This window comes from Canis aureus, chromosome 9, assembly GCF_053574225.1.
Source record: "Canis aureus isolate CA01 chromosome 9, VMU_Caureus_v.1.0, whole genome shotgun sequence".
In the NCBI taxonomy this organism is placed as follows: domain Eukaryota; kingdom Metazoa; phylum Chordata; class Mammalia; order Carnivora; family Canidae; genus Canis; species Canis aureus.
In genome coordinates, this window is record NC_135619.1 from 39370856 (window position 1) to 39390926 (window position 20071).

Consider the following 20071-nt stretch of genomic DNA (forward strand, 5'->3'; position numbering starts at 1 on the left):
AACACTTGTTATTTCTTATCTTTTTCATACCCATACTAACTGTGGTTTTAATTTGTATTTCTGTGATGATTAGTGATGTTGAGCATCTCTTCACATACTTGTTGACCATTTGTATGTCCTCTTTGGGAAAATGGCTGTTGATTTCCTCTGCACATTTTTAAATTGGATTGTTCAATTTTTTTTTTTTTTTTTTTTGCTATTGTATGAGTTCTTTATATATTTCGGCTATTAACCTCCTATATGGTTTGCAAATACTTTCTCTCATTCCATAGATATCCTCTTCATTTTGTTTATTGTTTCTTTTGCTGTGAAAAAGCTTTTTAGTTTGATGTAGTCCCACTTATTTTTACTTTTGTTGCTTGTGCTTTTGGTGTCATATCCAAAAAATTATTGCCAGGGCCAATGTCAAGGAGCTTTCCCCCTATGTTTTCTTGTGGAAGTTTTATGGTTTCAGATATTACATTTAAGTCTTTAATCCATTTTAACTTAATTTTTGTGAGCATTATAAGATAGGGGTCTAATTTTATTTTTCTGCATGTGTTTATTCAGTTTTCCTAACACCATTTATTGAAGAGACTTTTTTTAAGATTTTATTTATTTATTCATGAGATAGAGAGAGAGAGAGGCAGAGACACAGGGAGAGGGAGAAGCAGGCTGCATGCAGGGAGCCTGACGTGGGACTCAATCCCAGGTTTGCAGGATCACGCCCTGGGCTGAAGGCGGCAGTAAACCACTCAGCCACCCGGGCTGCCCTGAAGAGACTTTTTTCCCTATTGAACACTCTTGGCTCCCTTGCCAGATATTGGCTGGCTCTTTATCTGCACAGAGTTATTTCTGGGCTCTCTATTTTTAATGTCTGTACTATACTGTTTTGATTACTATAGCAGCTTTGTAGTTAGTTTGAGATCAGAAAACTGTGATGCTTTGTTTTCTCTCTCAGAATTGCTTTGGCTATGTGGGATCTTTTGTGGTTCCATACAGATTTTAGCATTAATGTTCTATTTCTATAAAAACATATCATTCAGATCTTGATAGAGATTACATTAACTATAGATGGCTTTAGGTAGTATGACATTTTAACAAATTAATTTTTCCTATCCTTGAATGACAGGATATCTTTCCATTTGTGTCGTCTTCAATTTCTGTTATTAAAGTCTTCTCATAGTTTTCAGTGTACTGATCTACTTCCTTGGTTAAATTTATTTCCACGCATTTTATTGTTTTTGAGGCTGTGTAAATGGGATTGTTTTATTTCTTTTTTAGATATTTTGTTGTTAGTGTATAAAAATGTAACTAATTTTTGGTGTTACTTTTGTATCCTGCAACTTCACTGAATGTGTTACTTAGTCCTAACAGCTGTTTGGTTGAATCTTTAGGATACCCTTTATATAAAATTATATGATCAACAAATAAAGGCAGATATACTATTTCCTTTCCAGTTTGGACGTTCTTTATTTTTATTATCTTGCCTAATTTGTTCTAGCTAGGATTTCCAGTTCAATAAGAGTGGTGAGAGTGGGCACCCTGATCCTAGAGAAAAAGCTTTCAACCTTTCAACTCCTGAGTATGATGTTAGCTGTGGGTTTGTCATATATGGCCTTTATTATGTTTGAGGTATGTTCCTTCTATACCAAATTTTGTTGAAGGCTTTTATTATAAAAGGTTACTACATTTTGTCAAATGCTGTCTCTACATCTATTGAGATGATTATATGATTTTTATCTTTCATCTTATTAATGTGCTGTATCACATTTATTGATTTGCATGTGTCCAATCACCCTTGCATTCCAGGGATAAATTCCACTTAATCATAGTGTATGATCTTTTTAATGTGCCATTGAATTTAGTTTGCTAATATTTTGTTGAGGATTTTTGCATCTGTGTTCATCAGGGATATTGATGTTTAGTTTTGGCTTTTTGTAGTGTCCATATCTGGCTTTCATATTAGAGTATACTACCCTTGTCAAATGAGTTTGGGAGTATTCCCTCCTCTTCAGTTTTTTTGAAGAGTTTGAGAATTATTGGCATAAATTCTTTAAATATTTGATAGAATTCACCAGTAAAACAATTTGGTCCGGGCTTTTCTTTGTTGGGAAGTTTTTGATTTCTGATTCATTGTCTTTACTCCTTATTGCTCAGTTCATATTTTCTATTTCTTATCATTCAACTTTGATGTGTTATATACTCTAGGAATTTATCTATTTTCTTAATTTAACATGTCAGTGGGCAACTTTAGCTGCCTGGTAGAAAAGAGGATGCATTTTCACCAACTGAGAATTCTCAGAGTATCTACCAAATGATTTGAAAAAATAACCCCTATTGTCTTTGATGTTCCCACCTGCATATTGGCATTAATTTTACTTTGTTACTATTGTGCTTCTGTATATATGTATATGTTTCAGTGAAAAATGGTTACAGAAAATATAGAAAAGAAAGCAAATAAAAATCATACACAATACCATCTTACCTAATAATTGTTTTATTTCCTTTTAATTTTTCTCAATAAACATTTATTTTTAATAAAGCTTTTTAAAACATAGATAATAGCCATATATTTTTTATTTTTATCATTAGTATTTTCCATTTTATTAAACTATTTTAAAAAACTATACAATTCCACTGAATATGCTTTTATTGACTTAGTATTTTCTGTTGTTAAACATATAAGACTTTCCTCCAACTTCTTAATGTTATAGGAATGTTGTATTCATAGCTTCATGCCCATAGAATTCTTTATATTATAGATTATTTTCTTAGATTGCCAAATTTTTATTGCTTTTGTTATATAATGTCATTGTTTTTCCAGAAGTACTAATTGACAAGATAGCACTGCATGAAGAACCAGTTATGCCACATTCTTGAATATTACTTTTTGAATAATTTTACTAGCTTAATTTCAGCAGCTTCATATTTATTTCTTTAATTAGTACTAGAGATTTTGATTTTTCTTCATGTGTATTTACTGGTTATACTTCTTTCATGAATTGTTTGTCCTTTATATACTAAAAAGTATTTCTAAAATTTTTTTATAAATTTCCACTCATGTATTTTATATCGGAAAATTGAAACCATCTATATGCAAAGAGAAAACAAAAATTACTCATATTGCTACCACATAGAAATATCTACTTCTATCATTCTAAGTATATCCTTATGACCTATTTTTAAACATTCATCCAGTTTTTTTATGTAATCAAAAACATCATCACACTTTTAACCTACCTTTTTTTTTCATTTAATATTCTAATACCTTCATGTGAAATATGTAATACTTTTTTTCCTGGTAATTCATACTCTTTCTTGAAAATTTGAAAAATATAGAAAACTGTAAAGAAGAAAAATTACCCATCATTCTACCACCCAGAGATGATGGCTATCAGTATGTTGCAGTTCTTTTCCATTTTTTGATGAATCTATACTTTTCCTCAAAATTGCTAATCATGCTATTTATATGTTTATGATGTTTTCATATCATTATATTATTTATTATATTATTCATTATATTGTTATACCTGTAAAATTTTCTTTTTTATGATTGTCCCATAGTCCCATCATTTGTTTTAAAATTGTCATGATCTTAGGTTTTTTGTTTGTTTTTAAAGATTTTATTTTTTTTGTTTTTTTGTTTTTAAAGATTTTATTTATTCATGACAGACACAGAGAGAGATGCAGAGACATAGGCAGAGGAAGAAGCAGGTTCCTTGTGAGGATCTTGATGTGGGACTTGATCCCAGGACCCCAGGATCATGACCTGAGCCAAAGGCAGACACTCAACCATTGAGCCACCAAGGCACCCTGATCTAGGTGTTTCTGATTTTCAGTATTTTAAATGTTTTCAGTAAACATCTTTTTACAAATATTTTTGTTTTTATTGCTGATTGTTTTTTTTTTTTTTTATTTATTTATTTATTTATTTATTTATTTATTTATTTATTTATTTATTTATTTATTTTTTAAGTAGGCTCCACACCCAGCATGGAGCCCAATGCAAGCTTGAACTCATGACCCTGAGATCAAGACCTGAAGTGCTAAAATCAAGAGTCAGGCACGTAACTGATCTGCCTAGAGGCCCCAACTGATTGATTGATTGATTGATTATTTATTTATTTAATTAATTATATTTTGAGAGAGAGAGTGCACACATGAGCAGGAGGAGGGACAGAGGGTGATGGGGGAAATAGACTCTTAAGCAGCCTCCATACCCAGCACAGAGCCATCTGGGGCTTGATCTCACAACCCTGAGATCATGGCCAAAATCAAGAGTCAGATGCTGGACCAACTGAGGCACCCCTGATTGTTTATTTTCAATAGTATGTTATACAGAGTTGAATATTTGAAGTCTTTTGATTTTTCTTGCCAAATTGCTTTCCAGAAAGGTAATATATAAATTTGTACCTGCACCAGTTTTAAAGATTTATTTATTTGAGAGACAGAAAGAGGGATGCCTGGGTGGCTCAATGGTTGAGCATCTGCCTTTGGCTCAGGGCATGATCCCCGCGTCCTGGAATCCAGTCCCACATCAGGCTTTCCGCGGGGAGCCTGCTTCTTCCTCTGCCTGTGTCTCTGCCTCTCTCTGTGTGTCTCTCATGAATAAAAATTTAAAAATCTTAAAAAAAAAAAAAAAGGAGTGAGAGAGAGAGAGCACGCGCGCCTGTGCACAAGCAGGAGGGGGTGGGCAGAGGAAAAGGGAGAGAGTCCTTAAGCAGACTCTTTGCTGAGCATGAAGGCTCACCTGGGGCTCTTTCCTGAAACCCTGAGATCATGAAGAGCCATAACAAGAGCCAGACTCTTAACCAACTGAGCTACCTAGAGCCCCTACCTTTATCAACTTTGTGCACACCTTTTCATTCCTCAACAACACTGACTATTGTCTTTTAAATACTTGCTAATTTGGTAGTTGAAAAATGGCATTTCATTGTTTTGATATCTTTCTTAAATATAAATTAATAAGAATAATAGAATTTCACAAGAACATATTGTAACGAAAGGAAGTAGGCTTTTCCTAATGGTTATAACTGTGTGTGTGTGTGTGTGTGTGTGTAAATACAAACACCAGATTCCTCTAAATTTTAGTAGTCCTAAAATAGGACTTTTTTTTTCTAATAGGTCTTGGTATCTTGATGGACAAACACTACTAATAATCATTTGTGTTGGTATTGTGTTCCCTCTTGCACTTCTTCCTAAAATAGGTAAGTATTTAGAGAAGAGGGCAGTTTTTGGAAGGAAGGATGAAAGAAGATAATGTTAAGGGGCTTTTAAATTTCATAGTACCACATTTTTAGCAGAAGGGTGGTAGTGAATAATTTTGAACTTGGACTTATTTTAGGTTGTTCAGCCTTCAGCCTTGCCTAGTTAGCCTATTACTCGGTTTGCAGTAGTATTTTGTCTGCCCCACTAAAATAAAATCTTTACAGTGGAACATTAAAGACCAGCCTTTCCTTACAGTGTACCATTAGTGGTAAGCCAGTTCCAATTCTGCTGTACAGAGCTGCATAAATGATCTGTGACAGATAGTTGGAATGTTGTTATTCTCAGCCCTAAGCCCCAGATACCAAGCACTGTAATAGAAAACATGCCCACGATATATAGCTTTAGCCGTATGTTAGGATCACTTTCCTTATAAATTGCTTTTTATTTTACTGTTATTTTACAGGCTTTCTTGGCTACACAAGTAGTTTATCATTTTTCTTTATGGTGTTCTTTGCTCTTGTGGTAAGTTTAAAATATAATATATTGCTTATCTCCTCACTGAAATTGAACTTGTTGTGTTAATGCCTTTTTTTTTTTTAAGATTTTACTTATTTATTCATGAGACACAGAGAGAGGGTCAGAGACATAGGCAGAGGGAGAAGCAGGCTCCATGCAGGGAGCCTGATGTGGGACTCAATCCCTGGACCCAGGATCATGTCCTGGGCTGAAGGCAGGCGCTCAACTACTGAGCCACCCAGGCATCCCAATGTCTTCTTTTTTTAACTCTGTTTTCTGTCAGAGTTTTATTTCAGTGTGTTATTAAAGTACTTTTATTCCACAAAATTATTTCATTATTGTCTGTATTTTGAAGAGGCTTAGCTAGAGCATTGTTTCAAATTATCTCTTTTGGTTAATTAGAAAGGAGAGCACACTGATTCTGTTAAAACCTTAGGTGAAGTTTAATTCTTTGTATTAAGTGTGTGTATAGGTTTATTTCTGAATAATACTGGGTATGTAAATTATTAAACTCTTCCTTGTTACTGAAAAATGAGTGAAAGAAAGGAGCGACACAACACACCAGTAGTTAAACCATATTATAGAGCCAGATTTTCAAGCTGTCACAACAATTTCAGATGCATTTAATTTAGGTTAAATTATCTTCTGGGATGCAAAGATAAAACAACTTTAGATTATTAAATGAAGTGGAAGTGACCCTGGTTTTAGTGTACCAAAATACTTATACTTTAATGGATGCTTTTAAAACTAAAATACTTAAAAGTGTTTATATTTAATCATTTGTTGAATTTATCAGTATTAAAAGTTGTTACTCTCCCCACCTCAAATTGTCTGGCTTCTATCTTAGAAGTAAATTAATTGAACACATACTTTTTCCCCCTTTAATTAATGTAGATATAACTGACATAGAGCACTGTATAAGCTTAAGGTGCACAGTATAAAGACTTAACTTACAGATATAGCAGAGTGATCACCGTAATAAGTTTAGGTAACATCCATAAACGTGTATTTTTTAGACTTCACATTGAAAAGAGAAATAACAGTTATTTTCACCATAAATGGATTTTTTTGCAGTGGTACTTTATTAATTTTCTGGTATAGTTGACACAGTGTTGTTGTTTTTTTTTTTTTGACACAGTGTTATATTAGCTTCAGGTGTATAACATAATGATTTCAATAAATTTATACATTATGCTGTACTCACCATAACTGTAGCTGGCATCTGTCACCATCCAGTGCTATTACAATATCATTGGCTATATTCCTTATGCTGGACCTTTTATTTCCATACTTATTCATTCCATAACTGGAAGTCTGTTTCTCCCATTTCCTTTCATCCATTTTGCTCATCCCCCCCTTCCCTTCCCTCTGGCCACCATCAGTTTGTTCTCTGTATTTATAGCTCTGATTCTGCTTTTTCTTTGTTTATTCATTTGTTTTTTTAGATTCCACATAGGAGTGAAATCATATGGTATTTGTCTTTTTCAGTCTGACTTATTTCACTTAGCAAAATACCCTCTAGGTCCATCTATGTTGTTGAAAATGGCACTATTTCATCCTTTTTTGTGGCTGTGTGATATTCTATTGTGTATACACATACACACACACATCTTCCTTATCCATTTGTCTATTGATGTATATTTAGGTTGCTCCCGTATCTTGGCTATTGTAAATAGTGCTTCAGTAAACATAGGGGTGCATATATATCTTTTCTTTGGGTAAATACCTGATAGTGGAATATTGAATCATATGGTATTTCTATTTTAAATATTTTGGGGAACCTCCATGTGGTTTTCTACAGTGGCTGTACCAACTTACATTTCCTTCCACAGTGCCTGAGGGTTCTTTTTCTTACCACATCTTCACTAATACTTCTTATTTCTTGTCTTTTCGATTTTAGTTATTCCGATAGGCAATAACTCATTATGGTTTTGATTTGCATTTCCCTGAATTAGTGATTCTCAGCATCCTTTTGTGTGTCCATTGGCCATCTGTATGTTTTCTTTGGAAAAATGTCTGTTCAAGTCCTCCGCCCATTTTTAAATTGGATTTTTTTTTTTTTTTTGGCATTGAGTTGTATACGTTCTTTATGTATTTTGGATACTCCTTATCAGGTATATCATTTGCAGATATGTTCTCCCATTCGGTAGGTTTCCTTTTTGTTTTGTTGGCGTTTCCTTAGCTGTGCAAAAGCTTTTTTTTTTTATAAAAAAAAATAGTTTATTTTTGCTTTTGTTTCCCTTGCCTTATGATACATGTCTAGAAAAATGTTGCCCATGGCTAATGTCAGAGAAGTTACTGCCTGTTTTCTCTTCTAGGAATTTTATGGTTTTAGGTCTCATATTTAATCCTAATTAAAGGTCTTTAGTCCATTTTAAGTCTATTTTTCTTATGGTATTAGAAAATAGTCCAGGGGATCCCTGGGTGGTGCAGCGGTTTGGCGCCTGCCTTTGGCCCAGGGCGCGATCCTGGAGACCCTGGATCGAATCCCACATCGGGCTCCCTGTGCATGGAGCCTGCTTCTCCCTCTGCCTGTCTCTCTGCCTCTCTCTCTCTCTCTCTCTCTGTGACTATCATAAATAAAAAAAAAAAAAAAAGAAAGAAAATAGTCCAGTTTCATAAACTGATTGTTGAGAAGCATCTGTATGGTTAGGAATGACCTATGTATGCAAATAAACATATGGATGCAAAAGAATCAATCTAGATAACACTAAATTTTTTCCTCACAGATAATTGGCAATCCAAGCATTGCATAGGGAAAAATAATTTGGTTTTTATAGCCAATAGTTTGAAGCATATGAGACGTATTGATATAATACATCTTTTGTACTTTTCACAATATTCATATCTGCCATGGCAGATACTTTTAAATTTGATGCAGATTTCTTACTGTAGCAGTCATATGGAAATAATGTCCTTATTCTGCACTTATTGTAATGCTTTACAAACCATCTGCTCAGATTTTTACCTGTGAGCAAAATTTAAATTGATCTATAATGGGACAATGAAGACACTGTACACTTTTTTAAGTTCCCTTTAATTCTGACATTTATTTTAAACTTCCTAAATAATTATGTTTTGAAATACATAATGGTTAGGGAAAGGAAATGTGTATATTAACCCAGATTTTTTAGAATGGTGTCAATGGCTCCATTTTTTTTTGTCAATATGTATTTACAAATCTATATAATATCTGTATTACATTTTTGAAATATTTTATTTTTTTTACATTTTAAAAATATCTTAATATAAAAATTTTAAAAATCAGTCCAGAAATCTTACTTTATGCTCTCCAAATAATGTAAATTGAAACTTACAGTCTTTTTAAAAAAAATTCTGATCAAAGCCAACTTTAATCTTCTATCCTCACATTTAAAAGGTTATTTGATGGCTACCAGTTTCCCAATTCTAGCATTGGCTACTAGCTTACAAATCTTAAGGTAAATTCTTCTCATTTACCTAATGTTTAATTTCTACTAGTTTTAGTATACACTGGTATAAATACCATTACTGACTACTTTTATGAAATTCAGTATTCTACATATCCCATGGAGTCATGGGATAGAATCAGGAGCCTCCACCATGAACCTCAGTGGTACTGTGGAGATCAAGGCAATTTTGCTTAGATTGAGCAGGATTCATTTTCATTTTTTTTTAACATTTTATTCATTCATTCAAGATAGGCATAGAGAGAAAGAGAGGCAGAGACACAGGCAGAGGCAGAAGCAGGCCCCATGCTGGGAGCCCAATGCGGTACACGTCCCGACCCCAGGATCATGCCCTGGGCCAAAGGCAGGCGCTGAACCGCTGAGCCACCCAGAGATCCCCAGGATTTATATTCATTTGTAAGAGAACCCTCTCACAATGGCTTTAATTCTAAAAATGGTGGCATTCTTTTAAACTGTTCTTTCAAAACCAGCAGTTACTTAAATGAAATATTGGATTAAACCTAAAAATATGGACCCTTTATTATTCCGCATATGATCATGGTAAGAGATTAGGATGTTCTTCACATTTCCAAGAAAAATCCAATTTAAAAAGCTTGTTCTTACCGAACCCCTAAAAACAACCATTTGAGAGTAAACCAGCTGAGCATCACATCACCCCAACGAAGTGTAGGTTTCATTACATGCACCAACAAATGATGTGGCTAGCTTCTGCATTCCACTTTTTTTTTTTTAAAGATTTTATTATTTATTCATGAGAGAGAGAGAGAGAGGGGCAGAGACAGAGGAGAAGCAGGCTCCTCACAGGGAGCCCAAGGCAGGACTCAATCCCCAGACCCAACATCACACCCTGAGCTGAAGGCAGACACTCAACCGCTAAGCCACCCAGGTGTCCCTGCATTCCACTTTTATAGAATTCATCTTACACCTATTATACCAAACAGCATTTTAAACACTGGCATATAAACTCCCTGATGACATAAAGCAAAGACAAAAATACTTACCCTATTAAAACAAGACACGCCATCACAGTCTTCAAACATTATTACACTTTGGCTTTCATAATTTGACAGTGCATTCATGCAACAATCTGCAGACAACTCATTTTAACAAAGAACACTCTGAAGCAATTATGACTGAACTACATCATTTCTTAGATAAGAATTTTACCAACATTACTTACTTAAACATTACTTAAATTAGCGGTAACAGTGGAACTAGGGAGTCTTCTCCATGCTGCACAGCAGGAACCATTGAGAGTGTGTGAAACTTGACTTCTCACCACTCCTGCGGCCTGCAGATGGCGGCCCTCATGTTGCCCTGTGCTCGTGGACTGGTTTGGTGATCCACAGGATGTTTCTTCTGATAACTTTATGGAATGGATTAATGAGAATAACCTCAAAGAATTTGTACATGGAATCTTCACCAACCCAGTAAGAATTCAGGACCCCTAGAGTCCCAAGTGGCATCCAGCTCACTCCTGTGCAACTGATTGAAGGCTTCTGGCAAACATTAGCTGGTTAGCACCATGTTGGACAGCCTTGGTTGAGGTCTCACCATTAGGAATGGCATTTGGGGCCACTATATTGAATCTGATATATGACATAACCTTGCTTGGCCTTGTACCCCACCAGCTTGCCCGGGGTGGAGGGTGATGAGGGATGTCCTATGGAGAGAGAAAGGGCTGTCAGTAGCAGCAGCGGCACACCCAGAGAAGAAAGCACATTACGTTGCACTGCTTCTTCATAGCTCCTGAATGTACTTGTAACCACCCATCTTGACTGACCTTTGAGCTTATGCCTGTACCAGATGGAAAGAAAAACTTACAGTTTTGTTTTGTTTTTAAGTGGGCTCCAGGCTAGGCTCAAATTCACCACCCTGAAATCAAGACCTGAGCAGAGAGCAAGAGTCTGAAGCTCAACCAATTGAGCCACCCAGGTGCCCCAAAACTTAAGGATCTGGATTGTCCCAGATCTTTATTTTGCATAAAAATTTTAACGTAAAAAAAAATGTTAACTTAAAATTTTGCCCCCTCTGAAATATCTAAAATTTGTAAAATCCATTTTATTTTAGCAGTGGTTCAGAATGTCAGTAACCAGGTGAGTTTACCTTTTTTGGTCCATTTTAGAAAACAAATGGATTGCCACTGTTTCCAAAAGTTCTATCTTAAATAAGCCAGTAATCAAAACAGAAAACAATTTGTGGTCAGAAGGTTTGCTTGTTCCAAGGACTAAGTGAGGCATGATAGCTGCCTCAGACTTGTGGACACTGCTCTTAAGGCTCTATCAATCTCATAGGGGAGATAGGAAAAATTAATTGGAAAACAATAGAGAACAATGTAGACAACACATAATTATTGGTTTATTTGCTTCAGAATAAGAAATGCAGCAGTTAAAAGGAGAGAAGGATATTAAACTTGAGCTGAGCCTTGAAGGATGGAAAGAACTTAGAATAGAGAGAAAGAGAAAAGAGCCTTTTGTGCAAGTGAATTTAATCTTCTTTTCCCCTTTGTCTTCCTAACCCCTGGAGTTATCTTCTTACCATGTTCTGTCTTCAACTTGAGTAAGGACTCCCTGTCATGCTCTGTTGTTGGGTATCTTTCTAGTCCAGTTCTGCACTCTATAGAACAGCACCTTTTGCCATCCCACTGTGTGGACTTAGGCATGGGATGGGTCTCTGCAGTGAAATTGGCTATAGTAATCAAAGTTTATATTAATATAAAACCAAACTGCTAATGATCTTTTCATTAACTAGAAATTAATTGAAAAATGAATGCAAAAATCATTATATTGTATTTTGGAGCCTTGTTTTGAAACATTTTGATTTGCCAGCCAAGTAATAATAGCTGATAAAATAAATGAGCTAGCTTACACTCCGGCCTTGTCAGAGTACTTGGTGCACAAGTGCTCAGTGCACGGTTGCCACCTTGCCACACAGGTGTCAGTTGGGGAAGGGAGTGTGCTGCATCGAGCTCAAGGAAGGGCTGAAGAGAGAGACCAGTGGCAACCGGAGACTAGTGTCTGCTCTACCCCATCCTCATCCTTCTTTGAAAAGATACCAAAAAATATATGTGAAATTATTGCTTTTGATTTTTTTCCTCTTGGTAAACTGACCATTTGATTTTATTTCATGTTGCAAACTTACCTAGAAATATCAAAGCAACTGGCTCAGTTCACCTTTTGTTTCTTTTTATTTTATCTTGGTGAGGGTTTTAATTAAGACTCCTTCTTTAGTTCACTCATTAGCTTAATTCTAAAAATCAACATTTTCCTTAGGTTTGTTTTATCACTATATAAAACTTGGTTTGAATTAGTTAAAATCTAAAACTAGATAAATACGGAATAGGAATAGTATTTACTTATTGGTCTCCTGCTAAGCACAAATGCTCTCTTTATTCTCCCTTGCCCTTGGGTCTCAGCTGGGAGCAAATATTTACAGAGTAAATAAAATGCTCTGAAACCACTGCAACAATGGTAATGTCGACAGGACCACAACTGTAGGTCTAGGAAAAGGATGGCCACCATTCAGAGTAAAATCCTGAGATCTTCTCATTGATTCTTTCGGAGAAATAACATTCCTTTGGATTTCTTTTAATTTTTAAAAAATTTCTTTTTACCAGCTTGAGTTCACCTGCTATGTGGTGTTATTCTTAGCCCACTTTATCTACATTTACTAAAAGTAATACAAGTCTGAAAAAAAGCCAGCAGGACATTACTTGTACAGCAGAAATCCCTGAACTCCTGCTTTGCATAAGTTCTCTATTTCTGCTTGTGGCCATTTCCCAAACTGCTATTAATATTTCTCTATCTGCTACTGATGCCAGGTCCACAAATAGTGTAACCTTACACTATTGTCACTAAAAACATCATGTTCCCATTTTGAGTTGTATTTTTTTTAATGCCTTGATACTTGTGGGGTTTTGAAAGTTGACATGAGAATACTATCAATCTTAAATTGGGGAAAACCCCACTAAACAGAAATACAGCATCCTCTTCCCCCCATCAAAATAGGTAACCGTGTTAAAGGATGACCCTTTCTAACTTGAAAAAAATAATATGAGCAAAGAATCTTCTATTAGCTATTATTTGGTATGGTGCTAGTTTAATTGAAAGAATGATCACCTGTTTGAAATCAATTTCTTGTCATGAATTTTATAAGAAATAATCTTGAGTGTGGATTCTCTCTATTCTTACAGATAGTAATTAAAAAATGGTCCATTCCTTGTCCTCTGCCATTAATTTATGCAGAGCAGTACTTCCAGGTAATAGTTTATATTTTGTTTATTTTAAGCTAAATAAATCACACTAATAATGATATTTTTTCCTAATTATTGAGAAAGTAATGGCTATATTGCAGTTTGGAACTTTGTTGTGAAGTATTTTTATTTGAAAGCCTACTAATAATAAATACATCATTTTTGTTGATGTATTCTGACTTTTAATGACTGTTGGTTTCTCTTTTTCCCCTCAATCCTCTTAAACAGATTTCAAATGCTACAGATGATTGTAAACCAAAGCTCTTTCATTTCTCCAAAGAGGTGTGTAAGTTATTAACAGATACTTTTGGTTGATTTTTCACATTTCAAGTTTTAAGAGATTTGTGTAACAGGGTCTCTTAGGTCTTTGTACCTGTAACTAATTAATTTTCACGAAAGTGCTAAGTATAGGGTTGCCTACCAGAAGAATAATATTATTTAACACAGGGTGGCCCATTATAAAACAACCACCTTTTTTTATTTTTTTCTTTTGGCATGCCTTTAAATGGAGTCTGTTTTAAATGGGCCACTGCCTAAAAGAACAGATTTACCGAATGTCTGGTCTGGCCAATAAGGTCCTCTGTGGATACAGACTTCCTGTTGCTCTCTGGACTTGTAAAGCTAAATAGCCAATTATATCAAAAACTCCTCCCCTGTGAGTAGAACCTTGGTCTGTAGCTAAACAGCTCATCATTGGACTAGCAATTGAGTGCTGCTAATATATCTTCTGGCTGACATTACAAAGTTGAAATTTATGATGCTCGGAGCACAGACCAGAAGACCAAATCTCCTTGCCATCTCTGAAAACCAGGATACTGGAAATGTCTGTAAGAGCCAGAGCATGGGCAGAGGAGACAGGAACTGTGATATGGATGATACCTACTTTACTGTTCTAGAAGAGTCCGAAGTCTTCCCTGTTGCCACAAGTTTCTTCATCTATGCTTTTTGATTCTGTTGAAATCCAAGTCCCAGATACTAGAATCCCCTCCACTCTTGTACAACTCTATTATAGCATGTTAGTGTGCTAACTCCTTCATGTACCATTTTCCTTTTTATCCCCAGTTCCTCAATAAGAAATGTCTCTCTGGCTCCACAAGGGAGATTACCACATCCTTTACATGATAAAGGCTATCTGCCTTAAAGATCTAGGTAGAGTAATTGACAAGCCAGGAAATTGAGCAATATATGAAAGAGAATTTGTGAATTAAACTGTCATTCCCTTAATCCAATGTCAGGAAGTGCTACAGCTTTCCTTCCTAGTTCCTTTCAGATATTTTAGAAGGCATTATATCCCAAGATAGGTCTTCAGTCATCTGGAATTTTTGTTGAAGGGCCTAAAGTTGTTAGTTAGAAGAAATCTTTTTATAGTAGAAAAGAGAAAGTAAATTGTCACCATCCATTCTATAAAGACAATATTTTCACTTAGATAGTAACTTCTGTTTGCTTTATAACTTCCTCTGGCTCTTAAGTATTCTAATTTTAAAAAACCACTTATATTTGTGTATTCAATGGATCTTTAAGAATTTGTCAGTCTAGAATATATCCTGTTCATTCCTATTGAAACAGACCCTAGTTAAAGATCTAAGATGTGATAAGTATTTTTAGTATTCCCTTAGATTTAGTTGGGGTTACTCCCAACATGTTATTGAAGCCATCTGAGAAATATTCTGGCTAGCACAGGCAGTCCAACTATCAAGTAAAACATTTGTTGGTGACCATACTTGTGTCTCTCTTTAAAACAAAACAAAACACCTTCATTTTATAAAGAGATGATTCATGAAAGATGAAATAGACTTACCCAAATTGATTTTTTTTTTTGAAGACCTGAGTTTATTGTCAAATGAAGTAGTGGCTTCAATAGAATAGCACTTAATAATTTCATTTTTAAAATTCTTTTTCAGAGTGTTTATGCTATACCTACCATGGCTTTTTCATTTCTCTGCCATACCTCAATATTGCCAATATACTGTGAACTTCAAAGGTACCATAGAATGCTGAAATATTTTAAGTGTATTAAGTTTTTCTTTTTGCTTCTTAGACTTTCAGATTGAGTGACATTCTCCTTTGTGAATCCTTCTTTCCTATCACTGGATTCTAAGTGTTTATTTATTTATTTTTTAAAGATTTTATTTTTATAAAACTACCCAGTGTGGGGCTTGAACTCACAATGCCAAGATCTCATATGCTCTACCCACTGAGCCAGCCAGGTGTCCCTAAGTGTTAGTTTAAAACAAAACAACCAAGAGTTAGTTCTATCCATTTTGAAAATGTTTCCTGGAAGCATAATCTTTGTGCAGTAATTTCAAATCATAAATTCTAGTATATAGTTATTAATAAAGTAGGTCTTAATTAAGGAATCCTCTTGACTAGCTTGGGAGATATTTGTTTCTTTATATATAATTCAGATCACAGTTTCTACTTTTGCCAATTTTGTTTTTTAGCCCTTCAAAGAAAAGAATGCAAAACGCAACTCATACAGCAATTGCTTTAAGTTTTCTCATTTATTTTATATCTGCACTCTTTGGATACCTCACTTTTTATGGTAAGTGTATTATTTAATTACCAATGACAAATCATTCTGTAGTTGATCTCATACCTAAATATGGACTTTGTTTCTGCCTTTCATTAATAAACTAATTTGTTTTGGCTTCTAGAATTCAGTGCAGTACTGCATAGTATCTTTATGGACCTTAAAAAGTTGATTTTCTTTCTTTTAAAAATGTATCAACTGGGCAGCCGGGGTGGCTCAGTGGTTTAGTGCCGCCTTCAGCCCAGGATGTGATCCCGGAGTCCTGGGATCCAGTCCCGCATCGGGCTCCCTGCATGGAGCCTGCTTCTCCCTCTGCCTTTGTCTCTGCCTCTCTGTGTGTGTGTCTCTCATGAATAAATAAATAAATATTTTTAAAAAAATAATAAAATAAAAATAAAAATGTTTCAACTTCAAGATTAATAACTTCATATGAAAATTTTCTTAAACACCTAAGTAAAGCTTAGGGACATTGCTATCTTTCCACAAGAAAAAATGTGCAATAATGATTTTATTTTTTAATTGAGAATTCCATATGTTAGACTCTAGTTGAGTTTGAGAGGTTGGGAGAATCAATCATCTTAATTGCAAAAGAACAAGTAAAGAAAAGGATTTATACTGGACTATAGTGGTACGCTTAGATATCAGAGATCTTTGACTTCAGACTTAAGTTGGCAGTGTACATTCTATGATGTACCATGACCTTTCCCCTTAAATTTTGTGAAGGATTCTTTTAAATTCTTATAATAACAGTAAATTCTTGAATACACTTTTCAGCTTATGAGTGCTTTTATAGCAACTCTCCAAGTAAATGGCTCTTATTACTCTGGTGATATTTAGCTGTTAGGACTCTGATTTCATGGTTGATAGCCTTGTGCACATGTTTCAGGTTTTAGACATCCATGATTACCTCTAATGGCACTTTGCTTCTCTCTCAGAGTTTTTCCAAGTCTGACAAGTTTTTGGACAATGTTTTCTTTTTTTCTTTTCTTTTTTTTTTTTTTAGGACAATGTTTTCTTGCACACCTACCTTTACTAAACCAGCTACCTTTCCTAATCTCAGTGGAAAGAGTATGGATTTTGAAATCCAACAGATATGGCACAAATAACTACTCTGTTCTAACCAGCTATGTGACCTTGAACAGGATACTCACTTTGTAATCTCTTTGTCTCCTAATCTCTAACAGGGATAATTGTGTAGACTTATATTGAGGAGGAAATTAGTTACATGTTAAATCAGCCTCTTATAAGTATCTGGCACATAGCAGTCTTTCACAAAGGAGAGCTACTGCTGGTGGTTACTATTATCATTATCATTATCATTGTAGTTATTTTATAATTTCAGTGATCGGTTTTTCAGCCCTTAATTTCTCACCATCTTTAATGAGATTTAAGTCAAATATGGTAACTTTAGAGTATTATGTTATGAGTATGAACTTAGAGTTTTTAGTATATAAGAAAATTATAATCTCTGTACAGTCCTTTTCTTATTATCTCTATGGTATTTTAATAGCAATAAAGACGAGTCATTAATCTAAATCTGCTCTTGCATTTTATGCTGATGTAGGATAAGGGTAGTGGAACTCTGTGTACGCCATCAGAAAAAGCATTATTTCCAACATGAGTATGGTACCCTACTGGATACACTACAAAGAAAATTAAGGCAGATGGTTAAGCTTTTTTGATCATCGCTAATGAAACAGGATTCTTGAACTATATATAAGCTCTAATTTGCGTAGTTGGGTTTGTAAATTTTTGCAGATTTGAGCTCAGTAACACTTTTCTAGATCAGTCAGAGATAGCAGGTTTACTGTTGGGATTCAGCAAAAACTTAGTGGAACAAAATAGCTGTATATTTTTCTAAATTAAAATTGTCACCTGGCACAAATACTCAAATACTCTAGAGATCTTCAACATTGAGAAAAAGTCCAAAAAAGTCCTCCTCCTAATGGATAAATAGGTATCTGGAAGAAACCTCAAATAGCCTGCCAGTCTCCAGGATAACTGAGGAATAGTTACATAAATTTTTTTTAAGATTTTATATATTTATTCATGAGAGTCACAGAGAGAGGGAGAGAGAGAGAGGCAAAGACACAGGCAGAGGGATAAGCAGGCTCCATGCAGGGAGCCTGATGTGGGACTTGATCCCAGGACTCCAGGATCACACCCTGGGCCAAAGACAGGCACTAAACCACTGAGCCACCCAGGGATCCCCCAAATAGTTACATAAATTAACAGGAGATGCTGCATTAAATTCTAAGAAAGCTTAGATTGAAAGGAAAGTGGAGGAAGGATGGATGCTAATACATTTATTGAGCTAACATTTACTCTGTAAGTGCCCAGTATTTTATATACATTGCTTAATTTCATCCTTACAACTCTAGAAGGTATAGTTCACATAGGTTGAGGAGTTTGGCCAGCCAAATAACCTGTAGCTTATATTGAGGAGGCATATCACCTACCACTCTCCGCTCTGTGAATAACGAGTTAGAATTTGAATCCCAGTTCTGACTTTCTCCAAAGTTAATGTTTTTGTTACCGTGTTGCCTCCTCAGAAATTATGCTCTAGAACCCAGATTTCCTTCACCCCAAGTTTTTAATGAGCTTTTAAAAACCTGGCTCACTTAAGCTCCAGGAATATCTATATATCTTTACCTACCTTCCTACCTACCTACTTCCCTGCCTGTATTCCTATCTGTTGTTATGTGAACACAGAGGCTGAACATTTTCATTATGTAAATGAAGTTTGCCCTACACAGGAATGGACCTTGTTTTCAGGTAAAGCTGTTATGTTGTCTCTGACTTAATCCACTGCCAGTTCTTTAGAGTACCTACATTTTCTCTAATGGCCAATATTCATCTAAGAAAAAAAATCTCATCATTGGTGGGTAATAGATAAAAGAATGACATTAAAGTAATTCCTTCTCCAAAGACAAAAGAAGATTCAGATATTGATTTTACTGTTTACATTAGCTTTTGAGGGGTTGTTAATTATAATTAAAGAACACCTTTTATGGTATATTTCTATCGAGATAATGGTAGCTCTCAGTCTTATGGAAAGAAATTGCTGACTGAGCAATCAAAAGGGTTAATCCTGGTTAAGGCCTTCAATATGTTTTGTAAATGAGCAACTGAAGCCCAAAGAAGCAAAATGACCTGTCACACATTTAGTGGCGTATCTCCTGAATACTAATCCAGTGATCTTTCTACTACTCTTGGTTATCCTTATAAACTTCATATAGTTTGACATGTGTATGACACAGGATAGCCTCCTGACTTAATAGCATATATAACTTGCAGAGAACACCATCGGATCCTTACTGAGATTTGTGGAGATTTGTCTGAATTCAGAGAAATGTGTTGTACTCTATCCCTTACGTATGTTAAGGCTCAGCTAAGAACATAGAATTGACTGCCTCAGAAGTGTTTTCATCCTGAGAAAGTAGATATATAACAGATATTTTGAATTTGTAATAAATCTAGTTCTTCAGGTTTCTGGAGCTGCTTGGGATCCTTTTATCCACCGCTCCCAAGGCTTAGTTAATATCTAAATTTTGTCAGATTACAGGGACCTATAAGTATTTACCTAGATTAATAATATTGGCTCTTTACAGATGTTAAAGCATTATATGCTGAGGAAGAAAAAGTATTCCTTTGGGGAACCAGGCCAGTGCCCAAGTATTACATCATAACCAGACCATTTTTTAAAGTCTACAAAATTGTTAAGCAATAAGTGTTAATAGCTCATTTTCATGATTCAGAAAGTGGAAATAAAATAGTTTGCCATATTTTTTCAAAGGCTCACAAATATCTCAGATTTGGAAATAGAATCCAGCTTTCCTGGCTCTTCTTAATCTCTTACTTAGTCCATTAGTCTCATATCATGTAAAGTAGTTCTTTGGTATTTTAGAGAATTAGTTTCTCTCCCATTTCCGTTATCACTAATCTAGTTCATTTCTCATTACCTCTCAGTGATTATGACAGTAACCCTCTAACTGTTCTGTTCTGCATATCTTTTTCTTCCTGCTTAGTTCAGATCATAATACACTAATCTTTATAAGTCATTGCATCTCTGTGGCCCACCTCATACGGTTTACCTATGAAGAGCTCTGCTACTGGGTCTTTAATGCACTTTCT

The 20071-nt window shown here is 35.0% G+C and overlaps 1 protein-coding gene and 1 pseudogene across 4 annotated transcripts in view; one reads left to right on the forward strand and one right to left on the reverse strand.

The window, feature by feature from the left end:
• Positions 1-20071, forward strand: part of SLC38A6 (solute carrier family 38 member 6) — a 73098-nt gene that overhangs the window by 38551 nt on the left and 14476 nt on the right. For all 4 annotated transcript variants that reach the window (XM_077909532.1, XM_077909534.1, XM_077909533.1 and 1 more), the window contains 6 exons: positions 5107-5189; positions 5654-5712; positions 13348-13413; positions 13636-13689; positions 15309-15388; positions 15849-15949. In XM_077909532.1, coding sequence (XP_077765658.1) covers positions 5107-5189; positions 5654-5712; positions 13348-13413; positions 13636-13689; positions 15309-15388; positions 15849-15949 — 443 coding nt within the window. The remainder of the gene's footprint in view (positions 1-5106; positions 5190-5653; positions 5713-13347; positions 13414-13635; positions 13690-15308; positions 15389-15848; positions 15950-20071) is intronic.
• LOC144321299 (large ribosomal subunit protein eL15 pseudogene) lies at positions 10336-10928 on the reverse strand (annotated as a pseudogene).